The sequence below is a fragment of the Clupea harengus genome, chromosome 1 (assembly GCF_900700415.2).
Source record: "Clupea harengus chromosome 1, Ch_v2.0.2, whole genome shotgun sequence".
NCBI lineage: Eukaryota > Metazoa > Chordata > Actinopteri > Clupeiformes > Clupeidae > Clupea > Clupea harengus.
Window position 1 is genome coordinate 18,991,278 of NC_045152.1, and position 20,000 is coordinate 19,011,277.

The following is a 20,000-nucleotide window of genomic DNA, read 5'->3' on the forward strand; positions in this document are numbered from 1 at the left end:
GGAGGGGCTAAGGAGCCATTTGGCCACTCCCAGATTCTTTACAGCCCCGTTATCAAGTGACGTTTCTCCGAGTTAGTCTTAATTGCATCACATCCAATCAGAGCACTCAGAGCCCTTTAAAAAGCCCCCCTCCTCCCTCCCCCTTCCCCTCAGGCTGCCTGCTACCCTGGCTGTCTCTGACTCTGTCTTCTCTTCCCCTTATCTAAATAGAGCTTTGAGTTCTGTGGGCCCTCTGAAGGCGAACTGAGTGAAGTCCGGCAGTACAGTACAGTACTTAAGAGGACTAAAGAGAAAGAGAGAAAGAACAGTTACCATCCGGCGGCCGGGCCTCTGTGCTCCTGTCTGTCACCTGGCCAGAGGCTTAGCTCAGATCTGTCCTTTGATTTGTATCTCGTTTGAAAGGGCGGGGTCCACCCTACCTCCACCCTACCTCCTGTTTGGATTGGGGTCTTATCCACACTGATGTCTCTATGTGAACCTACAGAGAAAGAAAGAAAGGCAGAGAGATGTGGTGAGGGGCGGGGCTGAGGGGGTGGGATAGAGGGGGTTGGGGGGGGGGGGGGTAAAAAGAGAGAGAGGAAGAGAGGGGGCGAGAGGCAAAATTGAAGAGAGAGAGACAGCAGGAGGGGGGACGTTTGAGGGGAGACTTGGAAAGGGGCCTCTGACTCGATTGGGTTTTGATGAATTACAAACTAGAGCTTCTCTCTCTTTCTCTACATCTCTTAGATATCTTTCTTTCTCTGTAGACTATTCTGTGCCATTTGTCTGTAACACAGTTTCACAAATATTGAATGTTCTCATCTGCAACCTCTGCTTTGTCTTTCTGTACCCTTGCTGTTTTAATATTTCATCATCTATTTATATATTTCCTATTTCATCATTTATTTATATATTTATATATTTGCTTGCTATAGTTACGTAACCATACATGATTCATGAAATGCATTGAAGAAAATAATTAGAAACAGAATTCAAATTTGTAGTGTAATATATTGGAAAATATTGACCATTTTAAGTACATACATTTGAAAAGATAGCAAATGGATTGGTGCATTGGTGAATTTTCACTCATTGGTACTAAAGGGACTTAAACTGCTTTTCCTAAACTCTTGTTAAATTCCAAAGGCGATTGTAACAAGTGTAATAGACTTTTATTTGGCATCAAAATTAAATTATAAAATACAAACACTAAATATTAGTCAATATCAGCAGAGAGGTAGCCAAAGAGAGAGAATGTAAAAATAAACTAATCAAACCTCACACAGGAAATACCATAAGGGAACAGGAAATACCATAGAACTACAAGATCCTTGTTACTGCTGGGGCTGCATGTGAAGATATGAATGTTGGATCCTTTCATGTTTTTTTGATCTTTTTATTTTGTTTTGTTTTCATTTACAACTTTTGCTCATTTGTTTTCAAATATAAACAACAAACCTTGGTGTGTAACTATGGCTGCCAGTACAGTACAATGTCAACAATATTGTACCTTTAACCCCACTTTGAAACGATGGAATAAATCAAATGATTCTGAGGTGCATGGCCATCCCTATTACCTGGTGTCTGTCATCCTTGACCATGCATGGTTGACCACAGTATATGGTAAACGGTCTTTTAAATCGATGTGTGGTTTGTGGGGTTGAAACACCTCTAAACTATTCTAACATCACAGTGGCAGGAGGGTAAACTATTGTTCTTCATTAAAGCGATGTTTCATGTCTTAGAATAACCAAATCTTGAACATGATGTTTAGTATTTCTTAATTTTGATGTCACTGTATGTGTGTTTAATTGTTTTGATTGTGTGTGTGTGTGTGCGTGCGTGTGAATGATGGTGCAGCAAGTATAACAATGTGTATGCACCAATACACATACTGTATGTATGACTACTATTTTCTGTGAGAGTGAGATGAATTTGTGTAACATTTGATGGCATGTATCTATTGTTGTAAGTCTAAGTGAATGAAATAATTCCATTAATACTCATTTATTGATCTTTTCATTTAATCCCTGTCCCATATTTGTAACATATTTAGATAATGTATCAGTTGTGCAATAGTTTGTGTTTGTCATACAGTCAAATAAGTTATGTGAACACACAAACACAAACATATGTGTAAACCCCCCTTCAACACACACACACACACACACACACACACACACTGTCATGAACTGTAATGTGTAATACACACACATGCGCATTATACTGTGAATGTTAACATCATCTTTTTCAGATGACGACGATGATGATGATGATGAATATATTGAAGGCTCTATTTGTTCACTGTGTGCACACTGCGAGGTATGTTCATGTTAGAAATAAGAACCCTCAACATGCATGCCTTTATACATGATCACTGTCACACTTATGTTTGTTTCCTGCGTCTGTTGTCCCTGTAGCACTGTGATGAGTGTGATGACTGCCCTTGTGAGAAAGGAGATGATGCGGAACACTGTGAATACTGTGATGTGAGTCCACTGTCTGCAGCACAACATGAATACAGCCATACATTCACCATAATACATACATTCAGCCATACATTCACAATAATACATACATTCAGCCATACATTCACCATAATACATACATTCAGCCATACATTCACAATAATACATACATTCAGCCATACATTCACCATAATACATACATTCACCATAATACATACATTCAGCCATACATTCACCATAATACATACATTCACCATAATACATACATTCACAATAATACATACATTCAGCCATACATTCACCATAATACATACATTCACCATAATACATACATTCACAATAATACATACATTCATCATAATACATACATTCAGCCATACATTCACAATAATACATACATTCAGCCATACATTCACCATAATACATACATTCACCATAATACATACATTCACAATAATACATACATTCACAATAATACATACATTCATCATAATACATACATTCAGCCATACATTCACAATGAATTATATGTACAATATACCCCCCCCCCCTCTCCAAAAAAATGCAGATCAAACAAAGCCACATCCAGACAGAATTCAAAATTAGAACCAAGACATCCAAGACAAATACTTCTACAGTCTACATCCAGACCAAGCTTAACTGTAGCACAGACAGAACTTTCATCAACACACCACACCACAAAAACAAAGAATCATGGCACTGCTCACAAATAGAGCAAATAAAGACCAACTTCCAAACACAAAACAATGTGAAGCAAAACAAACCAAACCAAACCAAAAAAAAACACACATGTTCAGTAGTAACGCCACGGTCACTGATTGTAATGTAATGTATATTCAGACACATAAGCAACCAATAAGGAGCAAAACAACAAAGGCAGACCAACTATGTGAAGCCAAGGGTGCAACCGTCTTAGCCCATGACTCTCAGCTCCTGGCCATCTGAGAGACAGTTAAAGGCCCACCATAGCTCAGCTGTGGCCTGATGACAGACGCCATAACTAGGTGTACACTAATGTGTCCAGTGCCGACAGACATACTGGTCACAGTCAGCCGAGTGAGACCTGCCGTCACATGGAAGATGGTGTGGAGAAATGCTTCAAATACCCCAAGCACTTTGTAATAGGCCCATTCTGGTAATAGGATTAAGGTCCATTTTAAATGGTAAGAAGCTCTGTCGACCTTAGAAACTTTGTAAGGTTAAGTATCAAATGTTTGAAATGTCTTTCTCCTTCCCTGCAGGATTGCAGCATGTGTGCCATGTGCCCTGTGTGTGAGGCAGTCTGTCAGCCAGGTAAGATGAAATAATGAAACTACGGATGGTTTTTTTGTATGCCAGTTTTAGTTCATGTTTATGTTCTAGTTTGGGTTCAGTTTACCTCATAATCTTTATACTTGATTTGTATTTAGACTGACTGCTGAGTGCCTTGTGAGCTGATCCAGTGTATGAGGGGTTATATCAAATAATCAATTTGATTTCTCTTCATAGGTGGTTTCCTTGACACAATGACTGGATCAATCTACAAGTAAGACACATGTGTGCTAATCCTGCTAGTTTATAAATGAAATAACCCCTGAAGGAAAAGGAAAGGGAACTGATTTCGATTCCATCTTGTTTCTTTTAGGACTGTGGCTGATGTCATCGGCGCTGACAACTAAGCCCCTGTCGCCACCATGTGGCCAAATTAAGACACTGCAACCAGGGGAATGTTAGTATTTCACTGTCATAGATTTTCAATGCAATATTTTGATGATTAATAAGTAATTTTTCTGTCTTTTTTTCTTCACTTTTTTGATGCAAAGGCATTGCACAAGACAGTTTGGTCAGCACATCGACTGTAAAATGTCATTGAACAATACCTTAAATTGAACTTATGTTTTATTAAATGACACGTGTGACATGTTATTATCGAAGAACTAATATAGGTCTTGTCTGTGTTGCTTGGACACAACGGGGGTCTATGAAATAAAATTTTGGGTATATTTTATATATGTCTAAAGTGTCTTTTTTTTACACTTTCACTCTGAAAAAAAACCAACATCCTTCTGCTAGTCGCACAGCTGCGCCTCATCAAAAAAACATTATCAGAAAATACTAGGCCTACATAATAAACGAATCATTCATACAAAATACATTAATTCTACATTTATCTATACATTTAGTTTAAAAAAAGAATTACATTTTGAAGTCTGAGCGTACAGAGTATTGCACCAGCAGTTAAATGGAGTCAAATCTACATAGCTTATGCATATACAGACATTTAGTCCCTGTTTTAAAGTACGAGAAGAGCTTTATCCCATTTGTTAAGGGGGGAATTCGGGAAACCATAATACATTACATTATTTTATATTTGTTTGATGGTTGTGTAAGGTCATATGGGGATTTAAGTGTTGAATGGGCCTCTACAATTAGTGTGCAAGTATGTAGTGTGTAGTTATGCAGTACAGAATAGCATCAGAGCAGAAGGAGAGGTTCTACTTTGCCCTTAAGCCTTAAATAACTCGAGGACGTCGTGGGGATAGGCTGAGCTCAACCTGTACAGAATCTTGGGCATCACTGAAGGACAAGAAGACTCCTGATAGGAGACAGACAAGACAAGACAAAAGAGGACAATGTTTTATCAGTTAGCCCATGGGTATCGCGACTGAATATTTCAATCAAAAGTAAAGTAGGGCACCAATTAGGTTAATGTATGATACTGGTTTGCGGCGAGAGGCACTGAAGCGACAATATCGATAGTGCGGAACCATACACAAGACGCTCGTGCATAGGGGAGGACATTTTAGGACTGCACCATTTATGTCGTAGTAACCTGTGGCAAGTTAGTTAGCTAACAGTGAGACTTATGTTCTTATATGTAATGCCTGATGTAGATCATAAGGTTTAAGTCGGGGAATATAAAACAGCTTAGCAAAAGTAAGAATCTGAGACAAAATTCCCGGCGCACCTTACGGATATCACTTAGCAACGTTAACTGGCTAGTTTACAGTTTACTAGCAAGCTAACACATCAAGCCACTGTTTAGCTAACAGCGTTAATTTAAAGAGTGTTTGTTTTCAAAGTTGTTTACTAAATTGTACTGCAATGACTCGCCACGGAAAGAACTGCACGGCTGGTGCCGTTTACACCTATCATGAAAAGAGGAAGGACACAGGTAATTTAATGTTAATGTGAATTTTTTAGCTGGTCAAGTTAATATCATTAAAGAAAGAGAATTACGGCTTAGGTTTAAGTTAAGTAGCTGTATTTGTCTGTATTTTTATGATGCTGAATTATATAATTGTGAACTAACGTTATAATTGTTTTTGGTGACGCATCAAACGGGGACTCTAATTGTTGTATGTTATTGTTTGATGTGACTTACTGAATCTGGTCTCCAGGTAGATTAATGCATTCTGCATTAATTGTAAGGTTAACTAGCTGGAAACCAGGGGAAATATATTTTAGTTTGCTAGTATCCAGTTTCCATTTGAGACCTTATATTAAGATGTTTATTCTCACCCAGCCTCATCGGGTTATGGGACTCAAAGCATTCGTTTGGGGAAAGACGCCATCAAGGATTTCGATTGTTGCTGCCTCTCGCTTCAGCCGTGCAGAGATCCCGTTGTTACGTGAGTCTATTCACAAGTGATTTACCAAGATTCTATTGACCGTATATTATACCCTCATAATTTAAAACTTGTCCAAATCGGCATGACTTCACACAGTTGCAAGCTTTCAAGGCTGTCTTGGCGTGAGAATTGGTTTAGATTGACCAAAACAGGTGTATTTATTTGGCGTGAGATACAAGTCGAAGTCAAGGGATTTTTTTTCATGCAGACGGGACATAAAAGCGTCTGCCTCATGCCAAAAGCGTGAAGGCGAATTTAACATTATAGTCGAGGCCACAACTGTCGCTCGAACAAAATGAAAAGTGCCTGTCGACGGCGCAGCACTATAGACTTTCATAGTGCGTAGCTGATGCCAAACTGACTTCAGAATATAACTTGTAATTTCTATGGCAATTCGGCTACCTAGCTAACTAACACTAGTTAACTAGTTTAAGTCGTATTGACCACGGAAGAGGGGCATCATCACTTTGCAATCCTATCATTAACATGGAAATTATATGTCCCCGGACATTATCAGAATCAGGTTTTATTGGCCAAGTAAGTTTGCACAAACAACGAATTTGACTTGGTAAAGTGACTCTCAGTGTGCTTACAGTGTCCTACATCTCAATTTAATCTGTTTCAATTAGTTCAGTCTGTAGAATCTTTATTATAATGTGGAAATCTGTACATGCCTCCTTATTTGAATTGACGTTTGTGGTTGTAACCAAATGCATGTTGTTTTCGTCACCCTCTAGTCCTGATGGATATTTGTATGAAAAACAAGCCATCCTGGAGTACATCCTGCACCGAAAAACTGAGACTGCCAAAAAAATGAAGGTTTGAATTCCACTGCTCTTCACATGCATTTGTAGTTATTTAGCAGACAGGATGCAGACACAGTGCATTTGTTATGGGACTGTAAATGTACAACATGATCACGCTAATATCAGCATGATTTCAGGCGATAGGAAATGGTCCCTTCTCATACCACAGTGCTGAGGAGAGGTATGCTTCTGTTGTCCCTCTTGTTCAGGCATATGAGAAGCAGAAGAAGGCCCAGCGCAGTGAAAACCACCTGGAGGCCACCTCAGGGCAGAGAGAACGAGTGGCCAACTTCAAGAAGAATGAGGGCAGCATTGTGTCCAAGCCCATCAACCCCTTCACCTCAGGTGAAGAGCAGCTTTACTGACTGGCTGTTACATTTACATTTAGCAGACATTTTTATCCAAAGCGACGTACACAGGAGAGAACAATCAAGCTACGAGCAATAGAGACCTAGTGTAACAATAAATACTACTTAACATAAGAAATAAAAAGTGCAGGAATGTAACTACTGTAAATGCGAGTTAAGTACTAGTTAGAGGAGATAGCATAAGAGGAAAGATATGGAGAGGTAGGGGAAGGGAGAGGAAGTGCAAGTTAGGGAAGGAGGTGCTCTCTGAAGAGTTGGATCTTCAAGAGCTGTTAAGGGGGGCAGGCAGCACGAGTGCCCTGTCAGAGGGGTGGAGGTGCACTGATAAAGAATTATCTTCAAGGGATCCTGTGCCATAGTTCAGTAGCAGTCTACGATGCTGAATTACTAACCTTCGACTGTTTGCATAGTGTACTTGATACAGTATGGTAGTTGAGTGCTGAAGAAACAAAGACTTATGTTTCATGAAACTTAATAGGCCTGCTTCAGTCTGAACTCATTTGTTTACTTCACCTCCACCCTCATGTAAACGTTCTTAAACAAAAAAGTGTAACATTATATGGTAAGGTCTTCTAATATCAGCAGAGAAGACTTGCATTGAAGAATGATTATTCTGATTCTGATTTTAGTCAGGTTAGAGAAATGGAATGGGATGTGCCACAGGTGTGTGCTTATTGTGGTTCCCTGTCCGTCCCTCTGTCCTCTCCAGGTAAAGACGGAGCCACTCCGAGCGGGTCAGCAGCCGTGGCGGGTCCAGCTGGCGCCGACTCTGCAGTCGCAGGGTCCAGCTCTGGGTCCATCACTAGTTCCGACACAGAATTGCCGAGTTTCTGGATCCCCATGCTCACGCCAGAAGCTAAGCCTACACAAGTGAAGAAACCAGTGAGTTGTCAGGAGTGCAGTTCATGCCCATTTTAACAACTTCCCTCTGAGGCTACTGGCATTTTTTTGTCATCGCCTCTTCTATTTAGTATTCTTTCCCTTGCTGGGCATAGCTGTTCATTTTTTTTGTTGTCTTACATCTCATCCAAATATGCAACCGCGGTTGTGTGTCAACTGGCAGTGTAGAATATGGATTTCAGTTGTAAGTGGGGAGAAAGTGTTTTATGTAGAGTAACACCTGCGCTGTCATGTAGTTTGGCCCAAACTCTATACCACTATCAGAGTCTCTTCCCTCTGGGGGTTAACCGTCATAGTTGTGTAACAGCTCCGAGATCTCTTCTGTTGAGGAGAAATGGCTGGGATGCCACTCAGTCTAAAGGTTATCTGAGGTCAGTGCTTTGACCTTGGGATAGATTCTGTTGTGTACACTCTTTCTTGGCAGGGTTTCCTCACTACAGTTGAAAAGTCACCATGTCCTTTCTGTGTGTGTGTCTGTCTGTCTGTCTGTCATGGGGCTGTGTGGACACAAAACTCTTTCACGGTCACTGTGCCCCTCAAGATTTTTCACGTTGAGAGCCCAGATTCAGACATTTGGTGACTGGTCATCCCTTTCTGTCTCTTTAGGATAAGACAGTGCTGTGTCCGATGTCGGGGCTGCCCCTGAAGATGAATGAGCTGATCCCGGTGCGCTTCACTCCCTTGGACCCCTCTCTGGACAGGGTGAAGTTACTCACGCGCCAGGCGAGTGCTTCCACGTGTCCCTCTATCCTGGTGTCTTTCCAGTAGATCCGTCACAGCATCCCCATCTGGTGGCTGTCAGAGTCTGTAACAAATGTGTGTTTGCCTTGCATCTCTTATCTGCAGGACCGCTACGTGTGTGCAGTTACCAAAGACACGCTGGGTAATTCGGTCCCATGTGTATTGCTCCGTCCCTCGTGAGTGCAGCCTTCTGAGTTCATTAGCACATTCCTTTAAATCCACATTCAGACCTTTGATCAGGCCTACTCATTATTTTCATTGGCTTTTTAGACGTTTCAGTGATATTCTTTCTGTTTTATCTCTTAATGACTATCATAATACATTAAACTTACAGGGGTATATGCTCTATCTTACACACACATGCATCTCTCTCTCTCTCTCTCTTTCTTTCTTTCTTTCTCTCTTTCTCTCAGAGGGGCTGTGGTGACATTGGAGTGTGTGGAGAAGTTGATTCGGAAAGACATGATCGATCCGATCAATGGAGAGAAACTCAAGGAAAAAGACATCATTGTTCTTCAGAGGGTAAGGGAATGTTTGCATATGTGCGCACATGTGGGTAGAGAAGGACGGGAGAGACTCTACAGCTGATGGCTTTTCCTTTCTTACTCAGGGAGGAACGGGCTTCGCAGGATCTGGAGTTCAGCTCAAGGCTAAAGAGGCCCGTCCTGTCATGCAAGCGTGAGAGGTCGACATCGAAAGGTTGATGAGAGGAGAGGAGAGGAGAGTTGTGGTGTGGTGTAGGTGTAAACATCCTTTTTGTACCATTTGCTGATTTCCTGTTTGAATTATGAAATATTGAAACTGTACAGGACTTGGTAGTTGTTTAGTTTGTGTTTGGCTGTTTATTTCAGTTCAGTTTTAAAAATATCAAACACAAATACATTTAAACACATGCACACTGATTTTTCTTTTTTTTTCTTTTTAAATAAACTGACAGTTCAGTCCTACTCAAAACAACAACTTGCGTGCCCTCTGATTTTTTGTTTTGTTTGAATGGCTGCGCGTCTAACGCCGGGTAGGCGCCTCAGAGCTCATCATGTTCTCCTAGTACGAGCAGGCCGTAGTCAGTGATGGTACTGATCTTCAGTTCATCCACCCTCTCCATTATCTCGTCATGAGAGAGCTGACCATCCTTGAGACGAGAAAGGAATGAGAGATGGAGGAGAGGTGTGGAGGTTTGAGACAGAAATTGTGCAGAAGAAAGACAACATGGGTGTTTGATGACCGCATTACTTTTGGGACTGTTCCACCACCGTTCAGGCAGAGGACAGATCTGGCAAATAATGTGCCATTAGCTCTACTTGGATAGAGGAAGCCTTGTGCCCAACTTCATGAGTCTGACAACTTCTCTCTTTTTTTTTTTTTAACAAAAGACTGACATGTTTTTATACCTGGTTTTCACATCCATGCCTTTTCTGTTCTTTTCCATTTAACCACACCTCAATACTACATGTCCAACAATGAAGTTTGTTTCTTACGACATCGCCATCACAGATGTTGGTGAGAGCCAATCAGTACCTGTTCAGCACAGATTAGCAGATGTGATCAAATACTATGACTAAGAAAAAGGAGGAAGCTCCTTCTCAGACACTGATAATCTACAAAGTACCCAATGTGAAGATAAAGAAAGGTAAAGGTCAGGTATTTAGCAGACACTTTTATCCAAAGTGACTTAAAGACAACCTGCAGCGATTGTGAATAAGACGCAGGCCAACTGCTTATGAAGCAAGAATCAACACTGCCTGTGAAGTAGGCTACCTACTGATACACCTAGATCCTCATATTGTTCTCTGAATATTTCTCAATAAGCTGTAGCAATCTGTAACAATAACAATCAGTGGCAATACTTTTTTGGGGGAAAAACTAAATTAAACCATTCAAATACATTCTGATTAGAAAAGTAATCAAATCATTTCAGTAAAAAAATTCAAAGGAATTAAATCAAGATGAATCAATGTAATTAAAACCAACATGGCTTTATTGAGAATTCACAGAGAGAAAAATGTTCCACTTGAAAACAGTGACATTCACTTTCTTTCTCCAATTAATGTCTCCAACATGTTTTTCACTCTACACTGCATTCTAAATGCCTTAGTGGGCATGCTGCTTCATGGGTGCGTCGCAGAGAGCCTTATGGTTCTTATGAAGTGTGTACACACCTAGGTGAGAGACCAGAGCTTAATGGTTCTTATGAAGTGTGTACACACCTAGGTGAGAGAGACCAGAGCTTAATGGTTCTTATGAAGTGTGTACACACCTAGGTGAGAGAGATCAGCTGCCCAGCACTGAACAACTGACCTGCGTGTGTCTTAATGGAGTGTTTCTCACCTTCCAGATGTGCCTGTGTGTTCTGCGTATATGTGTGTGAAAGCGATCTTTTATCTATGCACTAGAAAAGGTGCTAGACAATATAAATACACTTTGTGACAAGGAATATCCCTTGGACTCCCCTCCCCTGTAAAAAAAATCTAAATGTCTCCCCCCCCCCCCATTAACCTTAAGTCCTTAAAACAGTAATATGTAAAAAATGTAAGCGTTCATCACAAAGGCCTGGACAAGAATGAAGTGAGTAATCATAGGTTGCATAGGCTCTCTGTGGAGGCATACCTGACAGCAATCTCTACGCGTTGAAGGCACAGTTTAGTTACAGAGAGCCTTTGCACCCTATGGTCATCCACTGTCTAACAGTGTATGGTCTTTCATGATAAACCCTGGTTCTCTTCAGTTGAGGATTGAAACTCAATTTCAGGCAGTGACTAGTAAGCACTAGAAAATAAACTTGAGGACGGCAGTTTAAAATTACCTGCTGAACGTATATATGGCTTTAAACCTACCTCAAATGTGATCACTAATCCTCAACATAAAGCCTAGGGCACAATTACCCCTCAATGAAGAGAACAATAGGTCACAAAACACCCCCTACCCACCCAAGTTAAAGTAACAGATCCCATATGTAATAGTAACAGTTAACTCCTTGAATATTGTACCTTTTTCAATCCCTCACCCTTTCAAACAAACCCTCCCAAATTCACCCTCGTCTAAGACTGGGTGACATGATCAGAGCTCGTCATGTCTCCTGGTGAGGTCTTCGCCATAATTGGTTGCCTGGCTCCCCACAAACATGTTCCAGTTGGCTAGAATTTCTTTCTTGGAGATTTTCTCATCCTGCACAGGCCACCATTCATTTGAAAAAGATTCAGATTGAGTTGGATGAAAAGGGTGGAAAAGTGGAGAAGAAATGAAGAATGAAGAAAGTGTGTAGGAGGGACAGAGGAGGGAAAAGAGAGAATTATTCAATTAATAAGAATTGCCCAAAAATTACTCACAGGTGAGTCCCTAAAGTTTCTTCAGTAAAAATGACATGTTAATGTTCAATGACATTGATGAAATGGCATCTTCCGTTTGGTACCTTATCTGTGTCCGTCTCCAGGATTAGATGCTTTGCTTCATTGTCTGCGTGGTCAATCTCCCCAGGCAGGATCCACTGAGCCACCTCACTGGCATCCAGGAAGCCATCCTACAGTTGGACCGGAACAGAAGGTGGGGTTTACATTCAGTATCAGTGTCAGTGTGGATTTTACGTTTAATGTTCTGTACTATACCTTATTCATGTCCCTGATCTCTGTGAAGTGTTTCTTCTCTGTCAGGACCCAGTCAGGTTCACTCTCCCCATCATCAGGGGTGAACATGTCACCTAAAGGATGGGAGGGGGAGGCACACATGCACTCAGAACTAAACTAAATTCCTGTGATACAGAGAGATCCAGCATTTCAGACACTGAAGCAGTCATTTAATTTCTGTAAAGGCTGTCGGATATAAATGCATTCACATCAATGTTGGTTATGGAACTGTCAATTTTATCTATTAGTAATCTTCGGGAATGTCATTTTGGTCTGTGCGTTGAGACAGTGCTATGAGGCCAGCCATACCAATGTACTCCTCCAGACCGATCTTGCCATCACCGTTCTTGTCAATGTCTTCCATAGTTTCCTGCAGAGAACCAGGTGAACAGAATTAGAGACACCCTGTGTGTGCTTCACGATATCTCTGCGCTGCTCCTTCCTCCTACTGTCCCCTGTGAGCCCCTCCCTTGCCTCTCTCTCCATCAGAAATGTGGAGGGCTGCCTAGGCACTCCATGGGTGCATGAGGGATGAAGAGGAGTTTGAATCTCACCTGGATGATGACGTCCTTCATGTGATCGTAGTCCTCGGGGTGGAGGAAGGCAGTGAACTCTTGTCTGGTGGCGATGAGGTCCCCGTCCCGGTCGGCGACCTTGAATCGCCTCTCGTCTCGCTTCAGCATGGACTTGTAGCTGGTTTTGTCATCAACGTCATCAAACTCCTCACCTGTGGTTCACAGAGAGAACATGGACTTCAACCTCAACACCAGGAGATCCTCACACACTGAGACAAATGCGCGTCTGCACTGTGCTGTGATGCAGTTTGGAAGTGTGTCCTTAATGAATAAATGTTGAAATAAATGTTAATATGTTAGGAAATGTGAAGATTAATTTGAACATGTCTCACTGCTGGAGGCAACCCTTACCTAGATAATAGCCATAGGTGGTGTTCTTGTACTCCTCCCAGGCAATCTTCCCATCCTTGTTCTGATCATACTCCTTCCAGTGTTTGTCCACGTTCTCCTCAATGTACTTCCTCTGTCTGTGTTTGATCCAGTTGTGCAACTCAACATGGCTAACAAAGCCATCCTTGTCACCGTCAATGCGGCTCACAATTTTTCTGTTGAACAATGACAGATGCAGACCATGGTGGTGACCAGAAAGACACAAAGAACTAAACGGCACAACGAAACAGAGTTTCGAATAGTGTGAAAATCATTTAAATGCTCCATAATACTGAATTCTTAAACTCTCTGAATTTCCCACATTTGGAAGAGCAATGTGTGTCCCACTGTCACACCACCTCACACTGCGGTTATAGAAAGTAAAACCTACGTGAAACCTCTCTGGCTGCTGCAACACCCAAAGACTTTACTACTACACACCATTGCTCTGAATATACTTAACTTTTTCCCCACCATGTGTAGACTATAGCTTATTCAGAGCATAGATGTCATGGTAGTGATTGTTCAACTGTCTTACCCCAGCCTTTCTTTGCTCTCCTCTGGGCTCAGCTGGTCAAAGGTCTTGGCTTCCTCTTTGCCCAGGAAGGCCTCGTGGTCATACTTGTATCCATCGGAATCGTCATGGGCATGGTCACTGAGGTCACGCTGATGATGCACTCGTTTTTCCTTCGCAGGTACGGTCAGTGTGACCCCGACCAATACAGTCAGGGTTGCCAGCAATAGCAATGGCTGCATCTTCTCTGAGTAGAGAAGAGAGAGTAGGGGATGTTAGACCACTTTAAGTCAAAGGTTCAACCACTGTATTAGTTAAAACACTGTATCTACAATAATAACACAGACAATTTTATCTGAAGGCTGTTCTAGATTGGTTGCAGGCATGTGAGGTGAGTATTCCATTATGCAACAAAGTAATTCATTCATTTTTTTTCACTAAATATCACTAGACGTGTTAGAAAAATACTTTACAACTGGCGTAATTGAAGCAGGGTAAAAACATAAAGTGTAGGTTCCCGAAACATGCAGGCTATCTAACACTTGTTTGCAAGAGCTTTAAACCATTTGTTTTGGCCAAGTGACAAGCCAAGAAATGGTGCAATAGTGTTTTTAAGCATACAACAGAAAAGGCAAACCTATACTCAGCACATACAACTATGAAGATACATGAAACAATAAACGAGTCTTACCAATTGATCGGCGGAACAGCAACAGTGGCGTTTCCCCAGATTTGTGAAAGGATACGCGTTGGCACTTACTGCCTCTTAAAAGTGGATGGAGATGGGGCGGTATTTTGGTTGAAAACACGTCTCCTTCTTGAAAAATTGGCACAGGGATTAGCCAATAAACACATCAAATTGGGAGGGACAAAGAGAATGTCTTATTTTGACTGGCTAGAGAGCGCCACGTTGACACGCGAACGAGCCTGAAACAACGTGGGCGCGCCTAACAAGTTTTTGAGGATGATGAAGTTTGTATACGTTACAGTGCAACGACGATGACGGTGTAAAGACAGCTGACCTAATGTAATCAAACGGCTCAGCTATAAGTGCTTGTTAGAGTCGGTATAGCGTATCGGAGATTTTATTATTTTAACACAAACCTTGACCACTACATGAGCAATGAACTTATCCCGAGGATGGTTCCAAACCGAAATAACAACTGTTAAAATGAGCATTTCTGAGTAGCTTACATGTATTTGTGCATTTCAGGAACAATTAACAAGTGATGTTCAATTTTACCCACTATTCACCTGTGATGTTCTTCCATACAACCAACACACGAGGGCAGAGTGGACCACTTCGAAGGCTCTAGATGTACGCTAGGGCTCTTTTCAGCGTTGTATGTTCCCTTGCTGTGGTTTTACTGTCCATGAGTTTACGGTGCTGGACGAGATTTGACATGGCGCTTGTTTTGGTTTTTTGGATATAGGCAGCTGAACTCCAAATGAAGTGTGATATCCTCTGATTTAATTAACTTAAAACAAATAAAATACTACTTTGTGGTTCATGCAACAATGAAACAAACCAAATGGATCCACATAGGCCTATGAGGAAAGCAAGTGCATTTAGTGTTGTGGAACTAAATGATTTCCCTTCCTGTATTTTGCATTCTTTCCAAATCCTTGATTTACACTGTACACCTCGCACAGGGTTTCTGAGTATGAGAAAAAGTCTTGACTAAACTACTTAAAGATGTTCAATGAACATACTTAAATCATTATTTTGTCACTCAGCATTGTTAATCTAAATACTTAAAACAATTGTTTTGTCTCAGTTTCACATCAAGCATTAGTCTATGCTTTCACCACAGCCCACCTGGAGTAACTGACTAGGTCAGAGTGGGCAAGTCAGTGAAAAGAGAATTTCTTCAGAAGCCACCACAACCACACAGAGCATGGTCAGTTGTAACCCAGTTTCTCTCTCTGTCGCTCTCTCTCTCTCTCTCTCTCTCTCTCTCTCTCACACACACACACACACACACGCACAGTGTTTACCTGCTGTTTTTCCTTACCTCCTTTGTCCCTCCTCATCCCTCACTACACTCTATGAGTCTGTCTTTCCCTCCCTCTCTCCCACCCTCATTTTTTCTAGTCCTCTCCCTCCATTTCTTTCTCTCTCCTCTTCTCTTGCCTGAGGCTCTGTGTCTAGTTCCATGGAGCAATTGAAGGTGACAGGGCCAGAGAGAGGGGGGGAGAGAGGGAGGATGTGCCATAGTGTAGCCCGAGGGCACAGAGAGAGAGAGAGAGAGAGAGAGAGAGAGAGAGAGAGAGAGGGAAGGAGGGAGAGACAAAGCAAAGCAGAAAGTGCTTTAGCATTAGATAGAGAGGTTACTGCAAGAGGCAAAGATGGCTAATAAATCTTTTATAAGCAGTGTATAAGTATTCATCTACTTCCACCTGCCCAAGTAGTGACAGAGTTAATGTTGGGATGACTTAAACTGGAAGTGGTGCGTTAGCTATAGCTATGGCTATGCGCACACACATAGATATATGAATGTATATGGACAAGCTTAGGCCCCCCTCCTGTACGCATATATTCACTTGTTCTTTGTTTTAAAGACTTGATGTTAATTTGTCCTGGCATTGTTGCTATGGTGACCTCTCTTCCCCCTCCCCCCCAGCAGTAAGCGAGAGGGAGAGAGGGTGACAGGGATGAACTAACAAGACACTGAAAAAAATGTGCCCTAAAGCTGCACAAATTTAAGTCACACACAAACACACACACACTCGCACGCACACACACACACACACACACACACACACACACACACACACACACACACACACACACACACACACACACACACACACACACACACACACAAACACATGTACATGCAGACACACACACACACAGAAACAAGCATACACAGTCAGAGACACATAAATATAGCAGCAAAAAGAGAAATACATGACTACATGCAAACATTAAAACATAAAAAAAATGTTTTTGAATGTACATATCTTATAAGACCTATATAGAGCTTACCCAACATTATGGGTAATTTCAAATGTGTTTTCTTTCATCTTATTTTATTTTCTACAGGAGTTCTATGAGTTAAGGCACAGATACAGAGAGATGCTGGGGTGGAGGGAGAGTCAGAGAGGGGGAAGAGATGGAGGGAGGGAAGGGGGAGTCCTATCAACCGGAAATAAAGTAAGCTGGCATCACTGCCCCCCTCTCGCACGCCACCCCTCTCCTCCCCCTTCCTTCTTGTGCCCTCCTTGTCAGTCTCTACTCTCATCTCTGGCGTGTTTGTGGTGCTCTGGTGACGCTCTGGTGACGCTCACTGCAACTTTCTCCTCAGTCCCCCTCGGTGCTCCGAGTCTCTCTCACAGGCCCCTTCGCCTGGCTCTGAGCTCTCTGCTCATAGGTTCTGCAACAACATTATGTGTGTTCGGTCTATTCCTTGTACATTTTTACACAGTTGTTTTTGCGGAGGAAAGTATCTCATGTGATTGGCCAGAGTGTTAAATAAGGGGAGGTCTTAACTGCAATAGGAGTGTTGTAGGTGCACACCATTCATGACCAAGCACAAAAGTCATCCAAAAAATCAGCGGTGTCTTAATGTGTTCCAAAGTGGTGAAGTCAATCTCAGAGCCGACTGGGAGAAAGGTGCTATCATGAATCCCGCTGTGTCGTGTTGTGGATTATTCTACTGCTTGCTAGACACCGCCACCAAATTCATCCAGCCACCAGGGTTTACCCAAAGTTGCGACCCAATGGACCACTTAAACTCTCTTTTAATTTCTCTTGATTTGTCAAGAGATAAAGCCTCTGGCCTTCTACCTTTTTTAGATTCCCATCTTTTTTTTCATGAATCTTCTAGAACAAACAAACAGGAACAGGCAGGACCTTAAATTCCAATGTTTACAGCCTATGTCATCACCTAGGTCCTTCACATAGGGAGATATTATCAGTCTGCAAAAACAGTTGAGACTAGACTAAGCAAGGAGGTCATAGATATGTATGCCCCAATGAATGTGGCTTTTCAAGGTGTCTCTATTTTCAACAAACCCTCTTTGCCACAACCCACACCCTCCGACCCCCACCACCCCACCCCACCCCCGCCACAGTACTCCTCCTAGCTCTTGCGTGCTCAAAACCTCCCGCGTTTCACGGCTAATCCAATAGAATATGCAAATGTGCTGTTGTGATCATGACAAAGTGCAGTGGAGGGAAAACTCAGACAACATGCCCTGACAGGCGTGTGTCATGCGTGTTAACATGCCATGCACACGGAAGTCCACATGAGGGCTGACCCCCCCTACCCCACCCCCCTTGGTGATTAGGAGCTGAACAACCCTTAGTCTGACTCTGCTCTTAACATCTCATTTTGGTTCAGTGTCTCATTGCTAGCATGAAATACCAAAGACCTCATTTTTTCTGGTAACTTTTACGTATGGTTTTTAATAAACTCTGAGATCACCTTGGCACCTTGGGGCACATGTAATGGTAAAGGTCACTTCTGTGACTGCACTGGCTGGAAAAGGAGAACATTTAAATGTATGCTTTAATGGGAACTGTTACATACCTATAGGTGGTCTGGAGTCACATCCTTGGTTGTTTTATTTGCTTTGGTCTCTCTCTCTCTCTCTCTCTCTCTCTCACTTTATCACCCTTTTTCCTGGCATTACGTTAGGACCTGACACTGACATTGACTCTGTATGTCATTTCTCTCTCTCACTTTCTCTCTCTCTCTCTATCTCTCTCTCTCGCCTCTCTCTCTCTCTCTGTCTCTCTCTCTCTCACTCCCCCCCACCCCACTCTGTCTCTCCATCGCTCCAAGGACCAGAGTGCCTGCAGATGCATTTCTCTGTAGCCCACTGCCCCTCCCTGCTCTCCTCTCTTTCGCCCTGTCTAACCCTCTCTGTCTTTCCCTCCACTCTGTATCTCTCTCTTGCGTTCCCTCAGCACACGCGCTCCACTATCAACAAAGCCAGAGACAGTGGAGGAAGCAGGAGAAGGGCATGAGAGAAGAGTGAAGAGGTTTGAGTCGCTTTCATCCTACCGAGAAGGTGAGTAACTATAAAATAAACCACAGACAGTCAAATACATAGAGAGTCAGGCCAAGGTTAAGGTCAGCTAACAGACAGAAAACCAAAATAACAAATGAAATTGTGACAGCGGAACATTCAGTGAACACCAATGCTGTTTGGTTGGGTGAGTGTGGATGGTGGAAATGCCACTGCATCGCATCGTAGCCTGGGAGAAGGTGGACAGTTAGTTGTGTAGAGGTTGTGTAAATAGAATGCATTTATCTGTCTGGCTACCATGTTGTTCAGTGGCATTCAGCAACATTGTCTACTCTAGTTGTGTTACTCTTGAATCTGTACATAGAAAGTTAATAAAACCTTACAAGATGAAGATTTGTAAATTTGGTGATGAACCATTCTTACTATTTCATACTGCATCAGGTATACATTCATTCTTAATTGTTACTTAATTTACTACTTTAATGATGAATTACAACTGTGCCACCATTTGTCTAAGTCTTACATAGTATTGGTTTAGTTCTCATTTTAGTCACACTTGGACGATGAGTCTTCATAGACAATGATATTTTAGTGCGTTGATGTGTGTGTGTGTGTGTGTGTTTTGTCTGTATGTGTAGTTTTTTTCAGTTCTGAATGGTGGCCTTTTCCACATCTTCAGTCTAGTTCAACTTCATTTATGCCAGCCTTTACAAGTCTCTGGTGCTGACTTTAGTGCAGCTTATCTGGTCACCTTTCCAATAGTAATGTTGTGGGCCCTGCGGTCAACTAACAGAGGAGGGATCCTTGCTTTGAGTCCTTGCTTTCAGCGTCTCCAGTAACAAGTTCAGCAAAATGACAGAAGTCTGAGTTTTTCATTGGGCTCCTTCTCTGATCATCTATCTTAACAAGTCTATTCACAGCGCCTCCATGGTGTTATATTATATGGCGTTTTATTTCCATGGATGTCCCCTCATGTATCAGCACTGGAGTATGTCAGTGTAATAATGATACTATCCTACCTTGTGTTTACACTGGTGCATTAGTGTAT

General features: G+C 42.0%; 4 protein-coding genes across 5 annotated transcripts in view; 3 read left to right on the top strand and 1 right to left on the bottom strand.

The window, feature by feature from the left end:
• The window catches only part of LOC105898803 (acidic repeat-containing protein), a 5,537-nt gene extending 1,082 nt beyond the window's left edge, over positions 1-4,455 (top strand). Inside the window, exons 2-6 of the mRNA XM_031570228.2 lie at positions 2,234-2,301; positions 2,400-2,468; positions 3,710-3,761; positions 3,957-3,993; positions 4,093-4,455. Coding sequence (XP_031426088.1) covers positions 2,234-2,301; positions 2,400-2,468; positions 3,710-3,761; positions 3,957-3,993; positions 4,093-4,126 — 260 coding nt within the window. The 3' untranslated portion in view covers positions 4,127-4,455. The remainder of the gene's footprint in view (positions 1-2,233; positions 2,302-2,399; positions 2,469-3,709; positions 3,762-3,956; positions 3,994-4,092) is intronic.
• Positions 4,456-5,052: 597 nt separating this feature from the next.
• On the top strand, positions 5,053-9,851 carry LOC105898845 (nitric oxide synthase interacting protein). The gene is made up of 9 exons (XM_012825942.3): positions 5,053-5,622; positions 5,974-6,079; positions 6,817-6,898; positions 7,095-7,230; positions 7,963-8,135; positions 8,760-8,876; positions 9,000-9,070; positions 9,308-9,416; positions 9,505-9,851. The coding sequence occupies exons 1-9, from the start codon at positions 5,553-5,555 to the stop codon at positions 9,574-9,576; spliced, it is 936 nt and encodes a 311-aa protein (XP_012681396.1). The 5' UTR covers positions 5,053-5,552; the 3' UTR covers positions 9,577-9,851.
• On the bottom strand, positions 9,711-14,815 carry rcn3 (reticulocalbin 3, EF-hand calcium binding domain). 2 transcript variants are annotated; one of them, XM_012825941.3, is made up of 8 exons: positions 14,664-14,815; positions 13,997-14,219; positions 13,441-13,634; positions 13,069-13,241; positions 12,824-12,884; positions 12,497-12,588; positions 12,304-12,411; positions 9,711-10,026 (listed from the first exon to the last, which is right to left on the bottom strand). In XM_012825941.3, exons 2-8 carry the CDS (start codon positions 14,212-14,214, stop codon positions 9,919-9,921), a joined length of 954 nt encoding a protein of 317 aa, XP_012681395.1. In that variant the 5' UTR covers positions 14,215-14,219; positions 14,664-14,815; the 3' UTR covers positions 9,711-9,918. The 2 variants fall into 2 exon arrangements, with proteins under 2 accessions (XP_012681395.1, XP_012681394.1); XM_012825940.3 differs by lacking the exon at positions 9,711-10,026 and adding an exon at positions 10,852-12,059.
• Positions 14,816-18,312: 3,497 nt separating this feature from the next.
• Positions 18,313-20,000, top strand: part of pax10 (paired box 10) — a 6,328-nt gene continuing 4,640 nt past the window's right edge. Inside the window, exon 1 of the mRNA XM_031570220.2 lies at positions 18,313-18,994. The gene's annotated coding sequence lies outside the window, so the exon portion shown is untranslated. The remainder of the gene's footprint in view (positions 18,995-20,000) is intronic.

Coding starts and splice junctions, on each gene's coding strand:
- LOC105898845 (XM_012825942.3), top strand. CDS start 5,553: ATGACTCGCCACGGAAAGAACTGCACGGCTGGTGCCGTTTACACCTAT. Junction 6,080..6,816: donor TGCAGAGATCCCGTTGTTAC/GTGAGTCTATTC, acceptor GTCACCCTCTAG/TCCTGATGGATATTTGTATG. Junction 8,877..8,999: donor TGAAGTTACTCACGCGCCAG/GCGAGTGCTTCC, acceptor TCTTATCTGCAG/GACCGCTACGTGTGTGCAGT.
- rcn3 (XM_012825941.3), bottom strand. CDS start 14,214: ATGCAGCCATTGCTATTGCTGGCAACCCTGACTGTATTGGTCGGGGTC. Junction 12,885..13,068: donor TGAAGGACGTCATCATCCAG/GTGAGATTCAAA, acceptor GGTTCTCTGCAG/GAAACTATGGAAGACATTGA. Junction 12,589..12,823: donor CGGTCTGGAGGAGTACATTG/GTATGGCTGGCC, acceptor CCCATCCTTTAG/GTGACATGTTCACCCCTGAT.